This window comes from Cololabis saira, chromosome 4 (genome assembly GCF_033807715.1).
Source record: "Cololabis saira isolate AMF1-May2022 chromosome 4, fColSai1.1, whole genome shotgun sequence".
NCBI classification, from domain to species: domain Eukaryota; kingdom Metazoa; phylum Chordata; class Actinopteri; order Beloniformes; family Belonidae; genus Cololabis; species Cololabis saira.
The window spans coordinates 35,979,435-35,998,712 of NC_084590.1; the positions used below are offsets into that span (position 1 = coordinate 35,979,435).

General features: G+C 40.6%; 1 protein-coding gene across 2 annotated transcripts in view; it reads right to left on the bottom strand.

Moving 5' to 3' along the window:
- pitpnm3 (PITPNM family member 3) overlaps positions 1–13,963 on the bottom strand; it is a 179,013-nt gene extending 165,050 nt beyond the window's left edge. For both annotated transcript variants that reach the window (XM_061719609.1, XM_061719607.1), the window contains exon 1: positions 13,525–13,963. In XM_061719609.1, coding sequence (XP_061575593.1) covers positions 13,525–13,549 — 25 coding nt within the window. In that variant the 5' untranslated portion in view covers positions 13,550–13,963. The remainder of the gene's footprint in view (positions 1–13,524) is intronic.
- Positions 13,964–19,278: the final 5,315 nt, after the last annotated feature.

The following is a 19,278-nucleotide window of genomic DNA, read 5'->3' on the forward strand; positions in this document are numbered from 1 at the left end:
AACAGTAGGGGACAGTTAAGACTCTGGGGGGGGGGGGGAAATGACAGAGGATTATTAGAAAAACAACATTTCTCATAATGGATTTGGCACCACACTTCCTGTAGCTGCAGCTCAAATAGTGGAGTTGAGGCAGCCTTAAGACCAGCTAGTTAAAATTAGTTAGGTTCATTAAATAATACTAAACCTTCAACTCTTCAGTCAAATAACATGTTTGCAGTTATAAACCTTTACAAATGTCTGAATAATATTCAGCAGAACAATATCATATGAGTAAATTAGTGTTTTAGAAGAACCAAAGTCCTGAGATGATCACAAGGAATCACCAAGGGTCTTTCTGCCAAAATTGAGACCTTTTTGGAAAATATCAGGAACATGAAGTCACTTAACATCTCCAAATTGCAATTTATTATTAGGTAACATTGAATATCCAAATGAATTTTCGTGGCACTCTTTCTAGTTGTTGCTTGGATATTTCAGCATAGATCAAAACGTCATCCTCAGAGTAATGCTGGCAAAATGCTTTAGACCGCTTTCGAGAAACCCATTGAAATTCTTTAAATGTTGAAAAACAACTTCTTAATTTTGAAGACTAATGCTTAACTCCTCAAAGCTTTCCCTAATTCCCTAATCCTTGTTACTGTACTCAAATTATCCTTCAATATTTACAATAGCTGAATAAATCTGGGACTCTGCTCTGCATCAATAACCAAACTCAGCAGGAGCTTACGTTTCGGCAGAAGTTGAGAACGGTCCAAACTAACTGAAAAGCTTTAATCTGAAGCACTGGCTGTAATACATACATGAGGAAATATAGAGCATAGTCATATTACGCAATCTATTTCACAGACTTTATCCTGGATAATTATGCAGATTTTTCAGTCAAGTTACTCAAGAGAGAACATTTAAATTGGTATTAAGAAGTATAAGTTCCCCTACAGCGCTGCAATAATTGAAAAGTGCAAAGATAAGATCTGTACACATAAGTGAAACTCATGAAGGGAGAAAATCTCTCCAGGCAAAGTTGGTGGGACTTTGAGGAGTAATGTAGCTGCAAGAACTCTTCTGATTCATAAAAGTCGATAGATGCAATTTAACTTCTAAGGTTGTACCTATCATGACAAAATGATGAATATGTTGGTCCTTATCAGGTCTTAAATTTAAATAAATATATGATACGCAGAAATTCAAAATGAAGAAGTAGTGTGTAAAAAAACTAAGAACACAATTACTGCTTCCATAGCAGCAAGGTAGCAGCCAGGTGTCAAATACACTTGATTAAATATAATCAGCAGGTGTAGCCAACTCTTTGGTTTTGGCAGTTTCCTGGTCTAGAGAATTAAGGTGTGTGATAACAAAATACAAAGGCATTGATCTAAGAGAAGCAACTATTGCTGTCAATATATCCAGAGAGGGTTAAATGGCCATTTCCAAGTCCTTCACCCTACAGTACATCATTCTTTAGAGAGAAAAACTGTTCCCCAGTGGGAAGCAATCAAGAAAGTTACCAACCATCACAGGAGTGGGCATACCGGAAATTTAATTTCAAGGACTGTCTAATATTCAAATAAATTGCAAAAAAAAAAAACAAAGACTCAATAGTGGTTCCTTAAACTCTACAGGCCTCAGTGTGTATATTAAAGTTTTGGTTTTTAATAGGTTGACACAATTTACTGAGGTATTAACAACCAGTCCTTGACGTGCTTTAGTCAAAATACAACAAAAACAACAGCTCGCATTTCAACCACAAATTTACAGATATGTGCACAACAGCCCCTTAACTCTATTCCACATCCTTCAACCAATAAGTGTGCTTCCTTTGAGATCTGGCCTACAGCTTTGTGCTAACCACTTCCGACCGATACAGCAAATACAGTATATGAATTGATAATAAAAACAAGAGCTGGGACACTTTTATTCTGATCCTGAGACCAGCTAGTCCCAGACAGAGACAGGGTTGTATTATTAGGACATTTTTGATTTGCCAGTTACATCGGACACCCAAATACCTGTAAATGTGCACCGGTGCAATATGGAATTTCGCTCTGCGCTTTATCTGTGATGTCTTGATGAATGGCAATAAAAGAATCTTAAACTCTTACTGTTCTCAATCATGAAGAGTTCAAATCTTAGTCAACTATGAACTCCTCAACAGGCGACTTTATAATGAGTCACTGTTGTATGGCAGCGGTATCAGCTATTTTATGCATAAACAACAATGAATCATTACCGCTTCTTTGCTTCTTTATTTATTACTCACATACTTCTTGATAGTGGTGCAGCAAAACTTGGTTGTTTCACAGTCAGTGGGCTGTAACTTTATGCTGCTGCTATTATCTATTGATACCTCAATCATAGTCAAAATAAAACAAAAACTGGCAAGCATAACTGGCCTCATTAACTTTCTAGTTTAAACACACTCCTGCAATTATAAGCCCTAACAGAAGTTGCATTGAACAAACATCCATGAATAGCTGCCACATCCTCTTTATTACAAAGTATTCTAGTCAATAGATGGTCAAATACAAAGCCATGTGCCTGACAGTTCAAATGTGGCCGACCTCAATGCAATTGAAATAAAAACAATTAAAGCATGTAAATAAAGCAATAAAGTCAGACTATTGCTTCTACTGTATATGGGGATCTGTACCCTTTTAAATCAAGGACTGTATTTGGCTTTTTTTAATATATCTTTTATTAATGAATGAGACAAATTAAGGCGCATATTACTTTTTTACAGTAACTTGCTATTATAACCTATGAAGCGAAAGAGGGTGCATTTTATCGCATGACTGTGACTACACTACCCATAACCCCAGGGACACAACATATTGCCATCAATCTGCCAAAAGCCTCCCGAAGCGTCACAGGGTTTATGTGATTTTAAAAAGATGGGCTAAAATAATATAAGGTCTCAGTGAGGTTTCCATTAACAAGTGAATTTTACGGAAAGGCGTAAGGAAATGTAATTAAGATTAACTCAAGAAAAAACAGCCATCTGCAGCTGTTCAGATAAAGAGAAGACTTTTCATGCATCCACAGAAGATAATTTGTCTGAGATGGTCTACTAAAAATAGGACTACATCCTCGATTTCTGGTATACACAAACTCCTTCAATTGCCTCTCCCCCATCAGGACCGTGCAGGTGCCAGAGCTGGAGTTGATGCTGAGGCAGTTCTGCCGTGAGCATTTTAAGAACCAGCCTGGATTTACACAGGCTCATGAATCAGACTGAACATGGTGTTTCAGTTGGCCTTAGTTTCCGCTGAGGAAACACTCCAAGCTACTGCTGCTGGGAAACGGTTTATTGCTTTTTGAGCACTAAACCATTTTCCATCATGAAAAAGAATAGTGTCAAAATGAAAGTTGCGCCCTTGTCAACTATATCTCAACTGTTTTAGTTAGCTTTCTCGCAACCCTGAGATTGTGCTGCGACCACAACTGGGCCGTCTCAGTCATCCTGCTAACATAATGAGCATCAGAAGACAGTTAATAGGTTTCCTGAGTCCTCAACTATCCCAACTTTGCTCACAATAGAAATGTAATTCACAGGCTCTGTTTGCTAGCTATGGAGTTCACGGACCAACCAGCTGCATAGAAAGAACCTTTTTATGTTTAAAGTCAAGGACACTGGCAGAGGCCCATAAAATAGACCTCGTCTAAATATAGCACACAATAAGAGAGGAAGCCAATTGCATATAAATACTTACATGCTCTGAAAATGAGTTTAATACTGAAAAAGAAAAAGGGCACTGGAAAAGATTGATTTTTCTTTATGTGTTGACATTGACATTAATAAAAAAAAGGGCACAGGCATGTATTTTTCTTTCAAAATACAGGTAAAGTCAAGATAATTTACCCTCTTTTCAAGATAAAACAAAAGCACTAACTTTGCCATAACCAATAGGGTTTATAGTTTATTTTACTCTAAAAGAACATTGAGATAAATTTAGATATTTATTTATATCTTCCAAGTTTGAATTCACTAGAATTTGTCTCCTTGTACTTTGCTGCAATGCAACGACAACCAGTTGCTCTAAACATAGTGAAACTCTGGGAGATACCAGTATGGCTTCCTCCACGAGATGAGTATCCATTATCTATTGTCTGAGTTCCAGACTAATTTATTAAGATTTTTCAATTCAGTTTTATTTGTATAGCGTCTATTACAATACAAGTTGTCTCTAGGCCCTTTCCACAGACCCAGAACATGACCACTGAGCAATTATTACAGAAACAATGGCAGGTAAGCAGGAGGAAAAACCTAATGCCAGACATAAAGTTTTCTTCCCTTTAAGAGGGAAGAAACCTTGAACAGGCCCTGACTCATCAGAGGGACCCTCCTGCCAAAGGCCTGCTGTAGAGCAGGAAAAGGGAGATCAGAAGAGAAAATGACGAACAGAGGGAGGAGAGGCACATATCAAAGGTAAAAAAGCCAAGATATATTAGTATTGATCATCCTTTAGCTGGAGAACTAAGAGTTTTATGTACATATTACCGATACATTGCTAGCTGGTGTACTACAGAGACGACTGTACAGTATAAACAGGTGTAGACAGCAGACACCGTATTGGTCAGAGGGTGAGACCGCAGGGCGGTTAGAGACAGATGGAGGTAAACACTGGGATAGTCAGAGGGTGGGACTGCAGGTCACCATGCAGCTCTGGAAACTCTGGCCGGTAAACATGTACAGAAGAGAAAAAGAGGGGGCAGACCAGCACAACAAACTATAAGAACAATGGACCGCAATTATGGTTATGAGATACTTCAATAACTTTGGATCGGGCTTAAGAAAAGAGAAGAAAAGAAAAGCAAAAGGGATGAGAGCACCACTCATCGGATCATGTTGGTGTCGCTGTGCAGCGTAGGCCTATAGCAGCATATCTAGGATGAATATGTTTTAGACGAACTTGTCCAGTAGCTGCAGCTATGACTACTGACCCTACTGTAAACACATTAAAGTTTACACTAACTAGAGGTTTACTGAACACTAAATAGAGGTTTACTCAACACTAACTATAGGCTTTACTAAACAGAAACGTTTTAAGTTTGGTTTTAAAGTTGGAGGGGGTGTCAGCCTCCTTAACCCAGATTGGAAGTTGGTTCCATAGTGATGGTGCCTGATAGCAGAAGACCCGTCCTCCTAATCTACATTTGGATACTCTGAACTACGAGTAAACCTGCACTCTGAGAGCAGAGAACTCTATTAGGAACGCAAGGTACTATCAGGTCTAGCAACTATTGCAGAGCTTGGCTGTTCAGGACTTTATACACAAGTAATAACATTTTGAATTGGATTCTAAATTTTACAGGGAGCCACTGGAGGGGAGCCAACACAGGAGAGACGTGCTCTCTCTTTTTGATTCCCGTCAGGACAGCTGGAGGCTATTCAAAGTATTACCTGGACATCCTGCTAATAAAACATTACAATAATCTAGTCTAGCAGCTACAAACGCGTGAATTCAATTTTCCGCATTACTCTGGGAGAGGATGTTCCTAATCTTTTCAATATTACGTAGATGGAAAAACTTGATTAACATGCTGTTTAAATAACAAATCTTGATCAAATATAACTAAAAGGTTTCTCACAGTCGTACTAGAGGTTAATAGCAACTACATATAATCCTTTCCTAGTGTTCGGGACAAAAAACACTGTTTTACTAGAATTTCGATGTAAAAAGTTCAACGTTAGTGGACATATAGGCCTTAACGTCCTTAATACATGTCTGACGTTTGGCTAATGGTTCCGTTTCATCTGGTTTCATTCATCATCGGCATAGCAATGGAAATTGATGCTGTGGTTATGGAAAATACTTCTCAAGGGCTGCAGGTATAAACTGAACAAGATTGGCCCTACAACTGAACCCTGAGGGACACCGTAAGGGACACCGTAAGGGACACCGTAAGGGACACAGTAGCAGACCTTTGTCTGTGCAGAAGAAACTTCATTAACATGAATAAACTGGAATCTGTCAGATACATATGATTTAAACCAACCTAAAGCTGTCCATTTAATTCCAACAACATGCTCTAAACTGTGCAGTAAAATGCTGTGAGCTACAGTATCAACAGCAGCACTGAGATCCAGCAGAAGTAGTATGGACACTAATCCCTTATATGAGGTTATAATAAGGCCATTAGTAACTCTAACCAGCACTATTTCTGTGCTATGGTGGATTCTGAACCCCAACTGAAAAACTTCAAGCTTCGTTTCTATATAAATGGTCACATACAGGAACTGGCTTTCAACTACCTTTTCCAGAAATGTCTGGGTCAAGAGAGGTTTTTTTGAGAAAAGGTTTAATTACTGAAACCTTTAAAACCTGTGGCACATATCCTGAAATTAGGGATCAGTTGAACGGGTCCAATATTGTAGTACCAATATAAGAGAGAAAACATTTTTGAGCAGTCGAGTTGGGATGAGGTCTAACAGACACGTGGTTGATATAGCTCTATTGATGACTGAGGTCAGCTCAAGGAGGTCTATAGGAACTAAATAGTTTAGAGTCAGTTCAGGACCTAAGGAAGTCGCTGAAGCTGAAGAAATGCCCACAGCTGCTGCCAGGTAGGCCTGGTTGATTTCTTCTCTAATTTTCATGATTTTACTGTTAAAGACGCTCATAAAGCCTTCACTGCTGAGATCTGCAGGAATGCACAGCTCAACAGAGTTGTGACTCTTTGTCAGCCTGGCTACAGTGCTGAACAGAAAACGTGGATTATTTCTATCTTCTATCATTGACGAATAATAAGCTGTTCTAACTTTGAGAAGAGCTTTTTTATACAGTATTAGACTATCCTCACACCAATTTGCATTTTTGGCATCAGTTCTTAATGAGAATTTCAGAGGAAGGTGTCTCAGTCAAGACTTGAAGTGACCAGAGCCCTGCTCATGAAGTCCTTTGAGTAAAATTGACTTAATTAACTAAGCTGACTGATGGCTTGAAGGCAAAAATCACTTTGCGGCTAAAACATTTTGACCACATCAATTTTTCCTACAATTTGTTTTAAACAAAACTGAAATATCTATTATACATTTAAAGTTGACCCAAGCAGGAGCATTAATATTCAGCAATGTTTTACCATATAAAGTTTCATTAATAAAACTATCACTGGGCAGTGTTTTGAGATAAGATATATTAAATAGTTCATATGGGACTAATAGATTTGACTGTAACTGTATATCTCTGGTTTGTTGTGAGATTCTTCCTGGACAACAGCCGAATTGTAAATCATGTCGGCATGTGCCTGTCTGCCCCTAAACAGATTACAAGTTACATTTTTTAACAGAAGCACAACTTTGCTGTCTCAAAGGGTTTGATGGCCACTCAGTGACATCAATCATTCCAACTTTTGCACCATTTTTAAAAATCAGCACAATGCCAGCTTTTGGGTAGCTTCTTTTTTTCAGTAGAAATATATGAAACTGTGATTCAAATACCTTTGACTCATTGCAAAAATAAAAAGGATCTGTTTTCCTCTCATACTCATGGGCGTGTTGCTAAGCGTCTTTCTTCAGATCCTCCTCAGAATTATTCTATTCAATTCAATTCAATTCAATTTTATTTATATAGCGTCTAATACAACAGATGTTGTCTCTAGACGCTTTCCAGAGATCCAGAACATGAACATAAACATAAACATAAACATAAACATAAACCCCCGAGCAATTATTATATAAACAATGGCAGGTAAAAACTCCCTTAGTGGGAGAAAAGCCTTAAGCCAAACAGTGGCAAGGAAAAACTCCCCTTTAGGAGGGAAGAAACCTTGAGCAGGACCAGGCTCATAAGGGGGGACCCTCCTGCCGAAGGCCAGACTGGTGGGTCAGGGACGTCGACAGCACACAGCAGGCATGTGGAAGCAGCAGCGGGATGACCAGAGGTGGGGGGGGGGGCGTCAGCAGCACACAACAGTCATGTGGAAGGAGTAGCGGGATGACCAGAGGGGGGGGGGGGGTGCAGGCAGGCGGAAGCAGCAACAGCAGACATCCACGTAGGCAGGTGGAAGAAGCAATGGGATGACCAGAGGGGGGGGAGGGCCGGGAACACAGGCCAGAACGCAGCTCCTGAGGCTCCGGCCTGCAAACATACACAAAAGAGAAAAAAGGGGGGCCGGCACAAGAAACTACAGGAACGATGGACAAAAATGATAGCTATGAGATATTTATAATAAATAAAAATGGTAATGGAGAAGAGAGGCAGGGAAAAGGAGAGGAGAAGAAGGGTGAGAGGCACCGCCCAGTGGATCATGTCGGTGCCCCCCTGCAGCATAAGCCTATAGCAGCATATCTACCGCGAAGCTATATTTGAGACTAACTATTATAGTTTTGTTCTATAGCTGCAACTATGACTACTGACTCTAACACACTAGAGTTTACACTACCTAGAGATTTACCAACACCAGCTAGAGGTTTACTAAACACTAACTATAAGCTTTACTAAACAGAAAGGTTTTAAGTTTAGTTTTAAAGGTGGAGGTGGTGTCAGCCTCCTTAACCCAGATTGGAAGTTGGTTCCAAAGTAATGGTGCCTGATAGCAGAACGCCCGCCCTCCTAATCTACATTTAGATACTCTAGGAACTACGAGTAAACCTGCACCCTGGGAGCGGAGAGCTCGGCCAGGAACATAAGGCACTATCAAATCTTGTAAATACTGCGGAGCTAAGCCGTTTTGGGCTTTATATGCAAGTAATAAAATTTTAAATTGAATTCTGAATTTTACAGGTAGCCAATGGAGCGACGCTAACACTGGAGAGACGTGGTCTCTCCTGCTAATTCCTGTCAGCACTCGTGCTGCTGCATTCTGGATCAGCTGGAGCCTATTCAGCAAATTACTTGGACATCCTGCTAACAACACATTACAGTAATCTAGTCTAGAAGATACAAACGCATGAACTAGTTTTTCTGCATCCCTCTGCGAGAGGATTTTCCTAATTTTTGCAATATTACGGAGATGGAAAAACGCTATTTTACAAACCTGATTAACATATGGTTTAAACGACAAATCCTGATCGAAAACAACACCAAGGTTTCTCACAGTTGCACTGGAAGCCATCGCAACACCATCTAATCCCTTCCTAAGATGCTCTGGACCAAGAATGATAACCTCTGTTTTATCTGAATTTAGAAGCAAGAAATTTCTGGACATCCAGTCCTTGATGTCCCTAAGACATGCCTGAAGTTTAACTAACGGTTCTGTTTCATCCGGCTTCATAGACAAGTAGAGCTGCGTATCATCAGCATAACAATGAAAGTGTATGCCGTGATTCTGGATTATACTTCCCAAGGGCTGCAGGTATAAACTAAACAAGATTGGCCCTAGCACTGAACCCTGCGGAGCACCATAACAGACCCTTGACTGTTCTGAAGAAACCTCATGTACATGAACAAACTGGAACCTGTCAGATAGATATGATTTAAACCAACGCAGAGCTGTCCCTTTAATCCCAACAACATGCTCTAACCTGTGCAGTAAGATGCCATGATACAGTGTCAAAAGCAGCACTGAGGTCCAGTAGAACCAGTATGGACACTAATCCCTTATCTGAGGCCATAAGAAGGTCATTCGTAACTCGAACCAGTGCTGTCTCTGTGCTATGATGCATTCTGAACCCTGACTGAAAGACTTCAAACAGATCATTTCTATACAAATAGTCACATAACTGGCTTGAAACTGCCTTTTCCAGAATGTTAGATACAAATGGAAGGTTAGAAATTGGCCTATAATTAGCTAAGGTGTCTGGGTCAAGGGAAGGTTTTTTAAGTAAAGGTTTAATTACTGCCACTTTGAAAACCTGTGGTACATATCCTAAGCTTAGGGATAGGTTGATTTGGTCCAGTATTGTCACACCAATAAGAGAAAAAAACATTTTTGAATAGTCGAGTCGGGATGGGGTCTAACATACATGTGGTTGACTTAGCTCTATTAATGAGTGAAGTCAGCTCAGGGAGGTCTATAGGATCAAAACAGTCTAGAGACAAGTCAGAGCCTAGGGAAGTCGCTAAAGCTGAAGAAACGCCCACAACCGGCTGGTTGATTTCTTCTCTAATTCTCGTGATTTTACTGTTAAAGAAGCTCATAAAGTCCTCACTACTGAGAGCTGCAGGAATACACGGCTCCACAGAGCTGTGACTCTTTGTCAGCCTGGCTACAGTGCTGAACAGAAAACGTGGGTTACTTTTGTTATCCTCTATCAACGTTGAATAATAAGCTGTTCTTGCTTTGCGAATGGCTTTTTTATATACTATTAGAATATCTTTCCATTCACGATAAGAGTCTACAGACTTACAAGAGTGCCACTTCCTTTCTATTTTACGCACGCTTTGTTTCAACATGCGAATATCTGAATTGTACCAGGGAGTTAAGCTCCTGTGGCTAGAAACCCTCCTTTTCAAAGGAGCAACTTCATCTAAAGCTGAATGCAACAAATCAGCAGTGTTACTAGCAAGAAAATCAACATCAACATCAGAGGTAGAACCCAGGTCACTGGCCTCTATTGCTTCAGTAGAGGCTTCACTATTTTCCACTGTCGCAAGACGAGCAATGGTCTCCTTAAATTTAGCAATAGCTTCATCAGACAAACATCTGCTAAAATAATACCTCCTGCCCTGCACTTCAACATCAACAACATTCAATTCCAACGTTATTAAATAATGGTCGGATAAAAGGGAGTTAACAGGTGACACCAACAGACCATCAGTTTCAACACCGTAGGTGAGAACGAGATCGAGAGTATGATCAAAACAATGCGTCGGCCCGTCCACTTTTTGTGAGATACCCATTGATTCTAGAAGAGAATTGAAAGCTAATTTAAGATTATCGCTTTCAACATCCATATGAATATTAAAATCCCCCACTATGATGAATTTATCTGTACTGATCAATAATCCAGAAAGGAAATCTGAAAATTCAGACAAAAACTCTAGATAAGCGCCAGCAGGGGGCCGATACACTACCACTAACACAACTGGCTTCTCTGATTTCCAGCTCGGAAATTTCAGACTAAGCGTGAGGCTTTCAAACGTATTATGATTGCACTTAGGTTCAATTTTTGTTTGGAGACTGGAGTTATAAATTGCTGCGACTCCTCCGCCCCGGCCCGTGTTTCTAGGAATGTGATGATTAAAGTAGCCGGGCGGAGTTGATTCATTCAAACTAACATACTCTTCATCCTGTAACCATGTTTCTGTTAAGCAGAAAACATCACTCCTGCTCTCTGTAATTATATCGTTTACTAACAGAGACTTGGAGCTTAACGATCGTATATTTAGTAGTCCGCATCTAATTTTTCGGTCTGTTATTGGTACCAAATGTGCATTGGTTTTAATTTTTACAAGATTATTTTGGTTAACGCCTCTATAACGCCGCACCTGGTGAACTAGTGGAGGGCGGGGAACTGCAACTACTTCTATTTTGCTAGGCACCTGGTTAGAGTTACCAGTTACATCATGTAATCTTATAGTTTTGTTGGCAGGCGTTGGTCCTCGAGAAGCAGCAGAGAAGTGTGTTAAACTACAGCTCTGCATCCTGGCCTGGACCCTGCGATGTCAGGGAGAGGGTCTAAATTCTTGTCACATGTAAGTTTATTTAGCGGTTTTACCTATTTACAACTGTCAAGCCATGACATTTAAAAAGACTTGTGGCAGTGGATTAAATTTTAAAATTGAAAATATCTTTATTCTTTATGGTTCAGTTCGGATAATTCAGTTAGTTAGTATATGATACACGCAGAGTCACTGCAATGACTGTCAGTCAGCAACAAGTTCTGTCTGAATTAAATTCAATTGGAGATAGGAGTAAGGATGCTGATCTGACCCGAAATGCTTTATTTACATTTTTTACAGATGCTCCACTATGGATGTCAGTGCTCTCTCTCTCTCTTGTAGCCAGAATATTACTTTAAATCCAAAGCGGCGAGATTTTAAAGCCCAAACCACACTGACTGAAATCCCCTCTCTCTATTGTGACACTTTTTGTCAACACTTGGCGTGACAGTGATCTGATATGTCAGTGATCCCTGCAGGAAAATTCTCTAACCCAATCCCGGCTCAAGGAAAAGGTCAGAACACAGAGGCCAAAAGCAGAGAGCTAAGCCTGGAGCTGCATGAGATTTCAGCGACTTGCTCAAAAGCGCTTCAGAAGAGGAGATGGACGGAAGAAGAAAAGTATTGCTGCAGACAACATCCGCTCCCTGATAGCGTGACTCAACATTTTCAGCTAAACGCTCTTGTTTAACACAAAATTCTTGATTTTACCTAATGAGTAAACTCTTTAAAATTCAAATCATAATCAAGATTCATGAATAAGAACAAGAAAAGTAGCTTGAAGCAGTGTTATACAAGTAAAATAATGCATGTGCAGAAAGAAAGAGGTCATGAAGTATCTTTTTTATCATATGCACTATTAATTTAAAACCCTCAATGCAAACAGGTAACACATCTAAGCAGCAGGATAATATTTTCAGGGAGCAACAATAAACCTTTTATGCTACAGAAATGTCATGACCTAAGGAAGTCGGTTAAGCTGAAGAAATGCCCACACCCGCTGCCTGGTTGATTTCTTCTCTATTTCTCATGATTTTACTGTTAAAGAAGCTCAGAAAGCCTTCATTGCTGAGATCTGCAGGAATGCACAGCTCAACAGAGATGTGACTCTTTGTCAGCCTGGCTACAGTGCTGAACAGAAAAATGTGGATTATTTTTATCGAAGCAGTGTTATACAAATAAAATTATGCTTGTGAGTAAAAAGAAAGAGGTCATGAAGAATCTTTTTTGTCATATGCACTATTAATTTAAAACCCTCAATGCAAACAGGTGACACATCTAAGCAGCAGAATAATCTTTTCAGTGAGCAACAATAAACCTTTTATGCTACAGAAATGTCATGACTTCAAAGGCTTCTGCTGATGATTTTCTGTCAACTTTCATTTCCACAGATTCAATTCAACAATCAAAATGAGCTGCATGAAAACCTGCCGGCTATTTTTAGCTCACACACCTCGATCCCCTTTGTAACATCCCTCTCCAGTCTCCACATCTCCAGATTTTAACCTTCTTAATATTCAGATTTATTTATGTTTTATGAATACTGATAAGTTTTACCCACAAGCAGCAGAGCAGGAATAGAGGACACAGTATAGATGGGGATGTTGTACAGGTCAGCAACACTTGAAGTCACACTATTTGGTCAGACAATCTTGACTATTCTCCCACATTTTGACCCCGCAGCGTCACAGAATCCGTCACAGACTTGTGTCCCCTGCAGAGACATCTCAAGCGGGACAGGACGTGCTCCCCAGACACTGTCCCCGCCGAGCAGGACCGTGTGGCATGCAGAGCTCCGTCTCGATCATCACGCATTCCTATACGGACGCAGCCATCCATCCATCCATTCACTCATCCATCCATTCACTCATGCATCCATCCATGCACGCAGCTGCTGCGCGCACCAACATCCAACAACAGCCCGAGACACTGAGAGTCTACCTGTTAGCAGGAGACCGAGCATGATATTGTTTCCAGCCCTTACCTTTTCCTCTCGCCTGCCTTGACATGGTGTCCTCTCCGGTGCGTCTCTGTCTGTCTCCGCGGACAGTTAATGAAACAGCGGCTCTTCCTCCGCCCGTCTCCTGACTGCCGCACCTGCCAGACCGGACCGAGGTGAAAAAGCAGGCACGAGGAGAGCTTTTTCTCTCCTCCCTCGAGACGGAGCTTCAGAAAACCCAAAAAGCAGTGAACGAGCCCCGCCAGCTCTCATTCACCTGTACAAAGTCCGGCGCAGCGTCACAGCCGCGCGTGGCGCAGACATACTTGAGAGAGAGAGAGAGAGAGAGATAGAGGGAGTGTGTGTGTGTGTGTTGTATCTGAGCAGACTTGGCTCACACATCCCGGCCGCCCAGCTCGACTGCTCTCCTCCGTCCTGCTCCCCCTCTTTCTTTCTTTCTTTCTCTCCCCGCCGTGAACATCAGCCGGAGTTGCGTCTCTTCTGCCTCCAGCGGTGCGCGCCCCCGCGGCTGGAGCTGCTGGAGCGCGCCTGGGACCGGCGAGACTTTTATCCCCCTTCCTGTCGACGACCTCCCCCAAAACTAGGGTCGCCACCTTTCAGAAATAGAAATAAGGGACGCCCTGCCAAAAAAAAGCCCCAAAACTTCTAAACTGAATAAAAATGTGTTTATTTTATATGAAAAAACAAAATGCTTTGATTTAAAGTTTAAAGTGCTTTAATAGCATTGAACTTGCATGACTGTACAGACAGACAACCATACTAGCAACTGAAATATCCTCCTATGCTAGGTATGTCCACATCGGCCAAGATGTAATATAGCCTACAGGTGAAGAATATGGTATAAAAGTTAACTTATTTCAATAATTCAACTAGAATATGGTGTAAAAGTTAATTTATTTCAATAATTCTACTAGAATATGGTGTAAAAGTTAACTTATTTCAATAATTCAACTAGAATATGGTGTAAAAGTTAACTTATTTCAATAATTCAACTAGAATATGGTGTAAAGGTTAATTTATTTCAATAATTAAACTAGAATATGGTGTAAAAGTTAATTTATTTCAATAATTCAACTAGAATATGGTGTAAAAGTTAATTTATTTCAATAATTCAACTAGAATATGGTGTAAAAGTTAATTTATTTCAATAATTCAACTAGAATATGGTGTAAAAGTTAATGAAAATACGGTACAAATCGTGTCCCGTATTAGTTCAATACGGGACGCAACATTTTTTTCTCAAATAAAGGACAATTCCGTATTTTACGGGACGGGTGGCAACCCTACCCAAAACACCCCAAAAACACCCCTCGAGTAGGGTTGCCAACGCTCCCTTGAAAAACAGAATTGTTCCGTATTTATAAACTAAAGTACGCGTCCCGTATTGAGCTGAAAAGGGACGCACTTTGTCCCGTATTAAGCCTGAATTATGGTTCCGCGTTACACCAACGCAGAGCCTACGCCGTAGGGTACGGTCAACCATAAAGGGACGCACTTTGTCTCGTATTACTGTGAGAGTCAAAAAAATAGTCATAAAATGCCAATGGAAAATGTCATTGAGCTGTTGAGTTCATGAGTTATTTTTTTCTGTTTTACTACAACTGTAGCCTACAGTCATGGCCTGGCTTTGAGGCACAAATATGTTTACAAGTTTTCTACAGACTTTCTGCTTGCACTTTTGTTATTGCACTAAAAATGTGCAATATTACAGAATGGATGTTCTGCTTTCTTTCTATTGTTTTATATTAATTTATACAATTTTAAGTTAAAGGTATAGTTTGCAATCCTATTCAAAAACATTTATTGTTATACTGGGTGAAATGGTCCTTCCATCCTGAGAGTAGCCAGTGAATAATGTGTTCAGAAAAAGGAAAGAAAAATATCTGACCTCTCTGACAGCTTTAATCCTGTAAAAACTCTAACCAATCCGTTTCATTCGGTCCGAATGAAACGGATTGGTCCAGGACCAGAGGCTTGGCAAATGCGTGTTCCCCAAAGTTTGTGGGGGCGTGGCTTTGGACAGAGCGCTGATGGGAGGGGGAGGGGGGGGGGGGGGCTTAGAGGAGGTGCCACTTTCAAATCTTGCTAGCTCTCAAACATTGCAGACAATAACTTTAAAGGGGACCTCTTATGAAAAACAAGTTTTTTCTTGCTGTATCATATATAAAGTGGTCTCCCCTCAGCCTGCCAACTCAGAGAAGGAGGAAAGCAACCAAATTCTGAAGTGTCTGTACAGCCGCCCGGATGAGCCATCCAGTCTGATGTGGCTTCTACAAGCCGTTCAGATTCTGCTGATTTTCGTTACGTAACCAAAATGCAACCCACGCCCAAAACTATAAAACCGTGTAACTGCATGCGAGCATCCGACTATGGCGTAGCACTGCGTGACATCGGACGCTCTCTGTCCATCTCCCTCCAGCCAGCTGCCACTTTACTGAGGTTTTTGTAGTGAAATGAGGAGGTATCATAGAGATAACTTCTCATTTAAACTGACTGGATCAGCCGTTCCTGATCCATGACTGTTTCCTACAGCGCTTTCAACCTGCTTTCAACGCGAGCGGCAGGAAGAAAATAGAAGCAGGGCGTCCGACAAATGTTCAGCTCAAAACGGCGCGCCGTGTCACGTTGCGCAGCTCTGCGTCGCTGCAGCCAGTTAGGACAGTCTAATAGAAAATAAAGCAATGATATTGATTTTGTCGCTGACGCTCGCTCGCATTGCATGCAGTTATAACACGGTGTAACTCCGCCGGCCGGAGCTTCCGCCATTTTTTCGTAGCGGTGTATCGCGTCATTCAGGCAGCCACTCATTATCATAACCTCCCGCCCACTCAGAATCCCACATAGAGAAGGAGGTTAGACAATGGGAAGATAAAGACATGGTTTAGAGGCTGAATTTCTAATTTATTTAGAAAAAACAATCAAAAGCTTGTTCTTAAGACATTCAAGGACTGTTTAAAATAGGGATTAGATGCCATAATAGGTCCCCTTTAAGCAGGACAGGTTTCTGTTTAAGAAAGATACTTGTCCCGTATCCGTCTGTCCCGTATTAATGTGAGAGTCAAAAAGGTGGCTACAGAGGTGGGTTGAGTCTGGAGGACTCAGCTTCAGGCCCCGGAATGGCAACCTAGAAGAACCACCTTGGGCCCCTGAGCAAGGCCTTATCCCTAATTGCTCCATGGCGTTTGTGTCTAAGATGTAAGTCGCTTTGAATAAAAGCGTCTGCTTAATTACAGTAGTAGCCACTCAGTGACATCAATCATTCTAACTTTTTGACCATTTTTAAAAATCAGCACAATGCCAGCTTTTGGGACGTGTCTTTTTTTCAGTAGAAACTAAGTCTACAGCACATCTGCGTCAGTGGGAAATGGACTTGTAACTTCAGATGCACCTGACTATTTCTGCTTTTGGTCTAAGCAAATAAAACCACAAATATGGAATATATAAATAAACCCATTGTAAACTGTGATTCAAATACCTTTGACTCATTGCAAAAATAAAAAGGATCTGTTTCCTCTCATACTCATGTGCTTGTTGCTAAGCCTGCTGTGCTGCAAGTCTTTCTTCAGATCCTACTCATTATTATTTTAAATTCTTGTCACATGTAAGTTTATTTAGTGGTTGTACCTATTTCACCTAACAGTGACCTTCCTGTCGCCGATCTCTCACTCACCCAAAAACATCACTCAAGTAAAGTAAACGTCCCGTATTGAGCTGAGAAGGGACGCACTTTGTCCAATGGAAAATGACATTGAGCTGTTGAGTTCATAAGTTATTTTTTTCTGTTTTACTACAACTGTAGCCTAGAGTCATGGCCTTTGAGGCACAAATATGTTTACAAGTTTTCTACAGGCTTTCTGTTTGCACTTTTGTTATTGCACTAAAAATGTGCACTATTACAGAATGGTTCTGCTTTCTTTCTGTTGTTTTATATGAATTTACACAATTTTAAGTTAAGCAGGACAGGTTTCTGTTTAAGAAAGATACTTATTTTATTCAGTTCATTTTGTTATTTTGTATTAAAGTGAATTGCTGGATAATAATTTGTTTTCCATGTGCTCATGGCATTCAAAAATATGCATCTAATTCAATTCAGGTTCGAGTCAAACAGTTAAAAAATCGTTTCACTCACAAAAAAAGGGGCTAAAAAAATTCACCAGGCCAGGAAGGGTGAAGGCAATCGGGTTGGCCGGCCCTGCCGATGAGGTGTCCCTTATTTATTTTTCAGGGAGTTGGCAAGCTTTAATTAACAAAAATAAAGAAGCAGCTTTTTATTTTTTCCTCCCCTTTTTTCTGGATAAGTTTATCAAACGATAATTAGGATTGAAAAAGTTTCTGTATGCGCATGGTTGACCCACATATTCTGAACGAAAATTAAGTTAGTAGACACGTTAGAAAGGTCACGATTTCTCAAGAAAAGTGATATATTAACCTCAATTTATCTTGAAGTATATCCATTTTATTAATATTAAGTACAATTAATTTGTATCTGTTACGTGTAGTCTTTGTATGCATTTTGAATGAAGTCATTTGAACTGATCTATCCATCCACCCATCCACAGGGCCACATATACAGACAAACAACCAGACACACTCACACTCACACCTACGGGCAATTTAGAATCATCAATTAACCTAACATGCATGTTTTTGGACTGTGGGAGGAAGCCGGAGTACCCGGAGAGAACCCACGCAAGCACGGGGAGAACATGCAAACTCCACACAGAAAGAGTTGAACCGGGGACCTTCTTGCTGTGAGGCAACAGTGCTAACCGCCAAGCCATCCATCTATCCATTTTTTATACCCGCTTTATCCTTTGCAGGGTAACGGGGATCTGCTGGAGCCTATCCCAGGTGAGAGGCAGGGGTACACCCTGGATAGGTCGCCACATAGAGACACTCACACTTACGGGCAATTTAGAATCATCAATTAACCTAGTAGGCCTATGCATGTTTTTGGACTTTGGGAGGAAACCGGAGTACCCGGAGGAGAACATGCAAACTCCACACAGAAAGACCCCCGCTGAGCCAGGGAGTTGAACCAGGAACCTTCTTGCTGTGAGGCAACAGTGCTAACCACTAGCCACCGTGCTGCAGCCCTCTTGAGTCAAAACGTTTAATTTCAGTGGCAGGGATGGATTAGGTTGAGGTTTAAGTATTAAGTAAGACTAAAATTATCTTTTCACAAAGGACCAGAGTTGTGCAGCCTGGCCAGTCATATCTTTTCATGATAAAAAAATAAATGTCTTTCATGAAATTGGCCTTGTACTTCTCCCTTTCATAACCATTTCCACCTAGCTGAATCAGTGTGGCAGGGGAAGGCTTTATCCCATCACTCATACTGCAGAATTTCTGCTAGACCAACAAAAGTCATGTACCAGTGTTTTTACTCTACTCCAAATCGTTTTGGATATATCTGCAGATGTTGGTCTGGCTGTCATCTGCCTCCATCCTATGCTTTGTGATTAGTTGCATGCCTATGCCGTGGTGTCCAGATGTAGTTTCCTCTGGGCCTGTTCAGAAGTGGTAAAGTGCTCACATTCTATACTTAAGTAGAAGTACAGACTGTCTCAATAAAGCATGTGGTAAAAGTAGAAGTATCAATTCAGCTTTTTTACTCAAGTAAAAGTGAGAAAGTACTGAGTCTGGAAAAAAAAAGTATATACTGTATGTATATATAGGACATGTTTAGTAAAGCCTATAGTTAGTGTTTAGTAAACCTCTAGCTGGTGTTGGTAAATCTCTAGGTAGTGTAAACTCTAGTGTGTTAGAGTCGCTCCT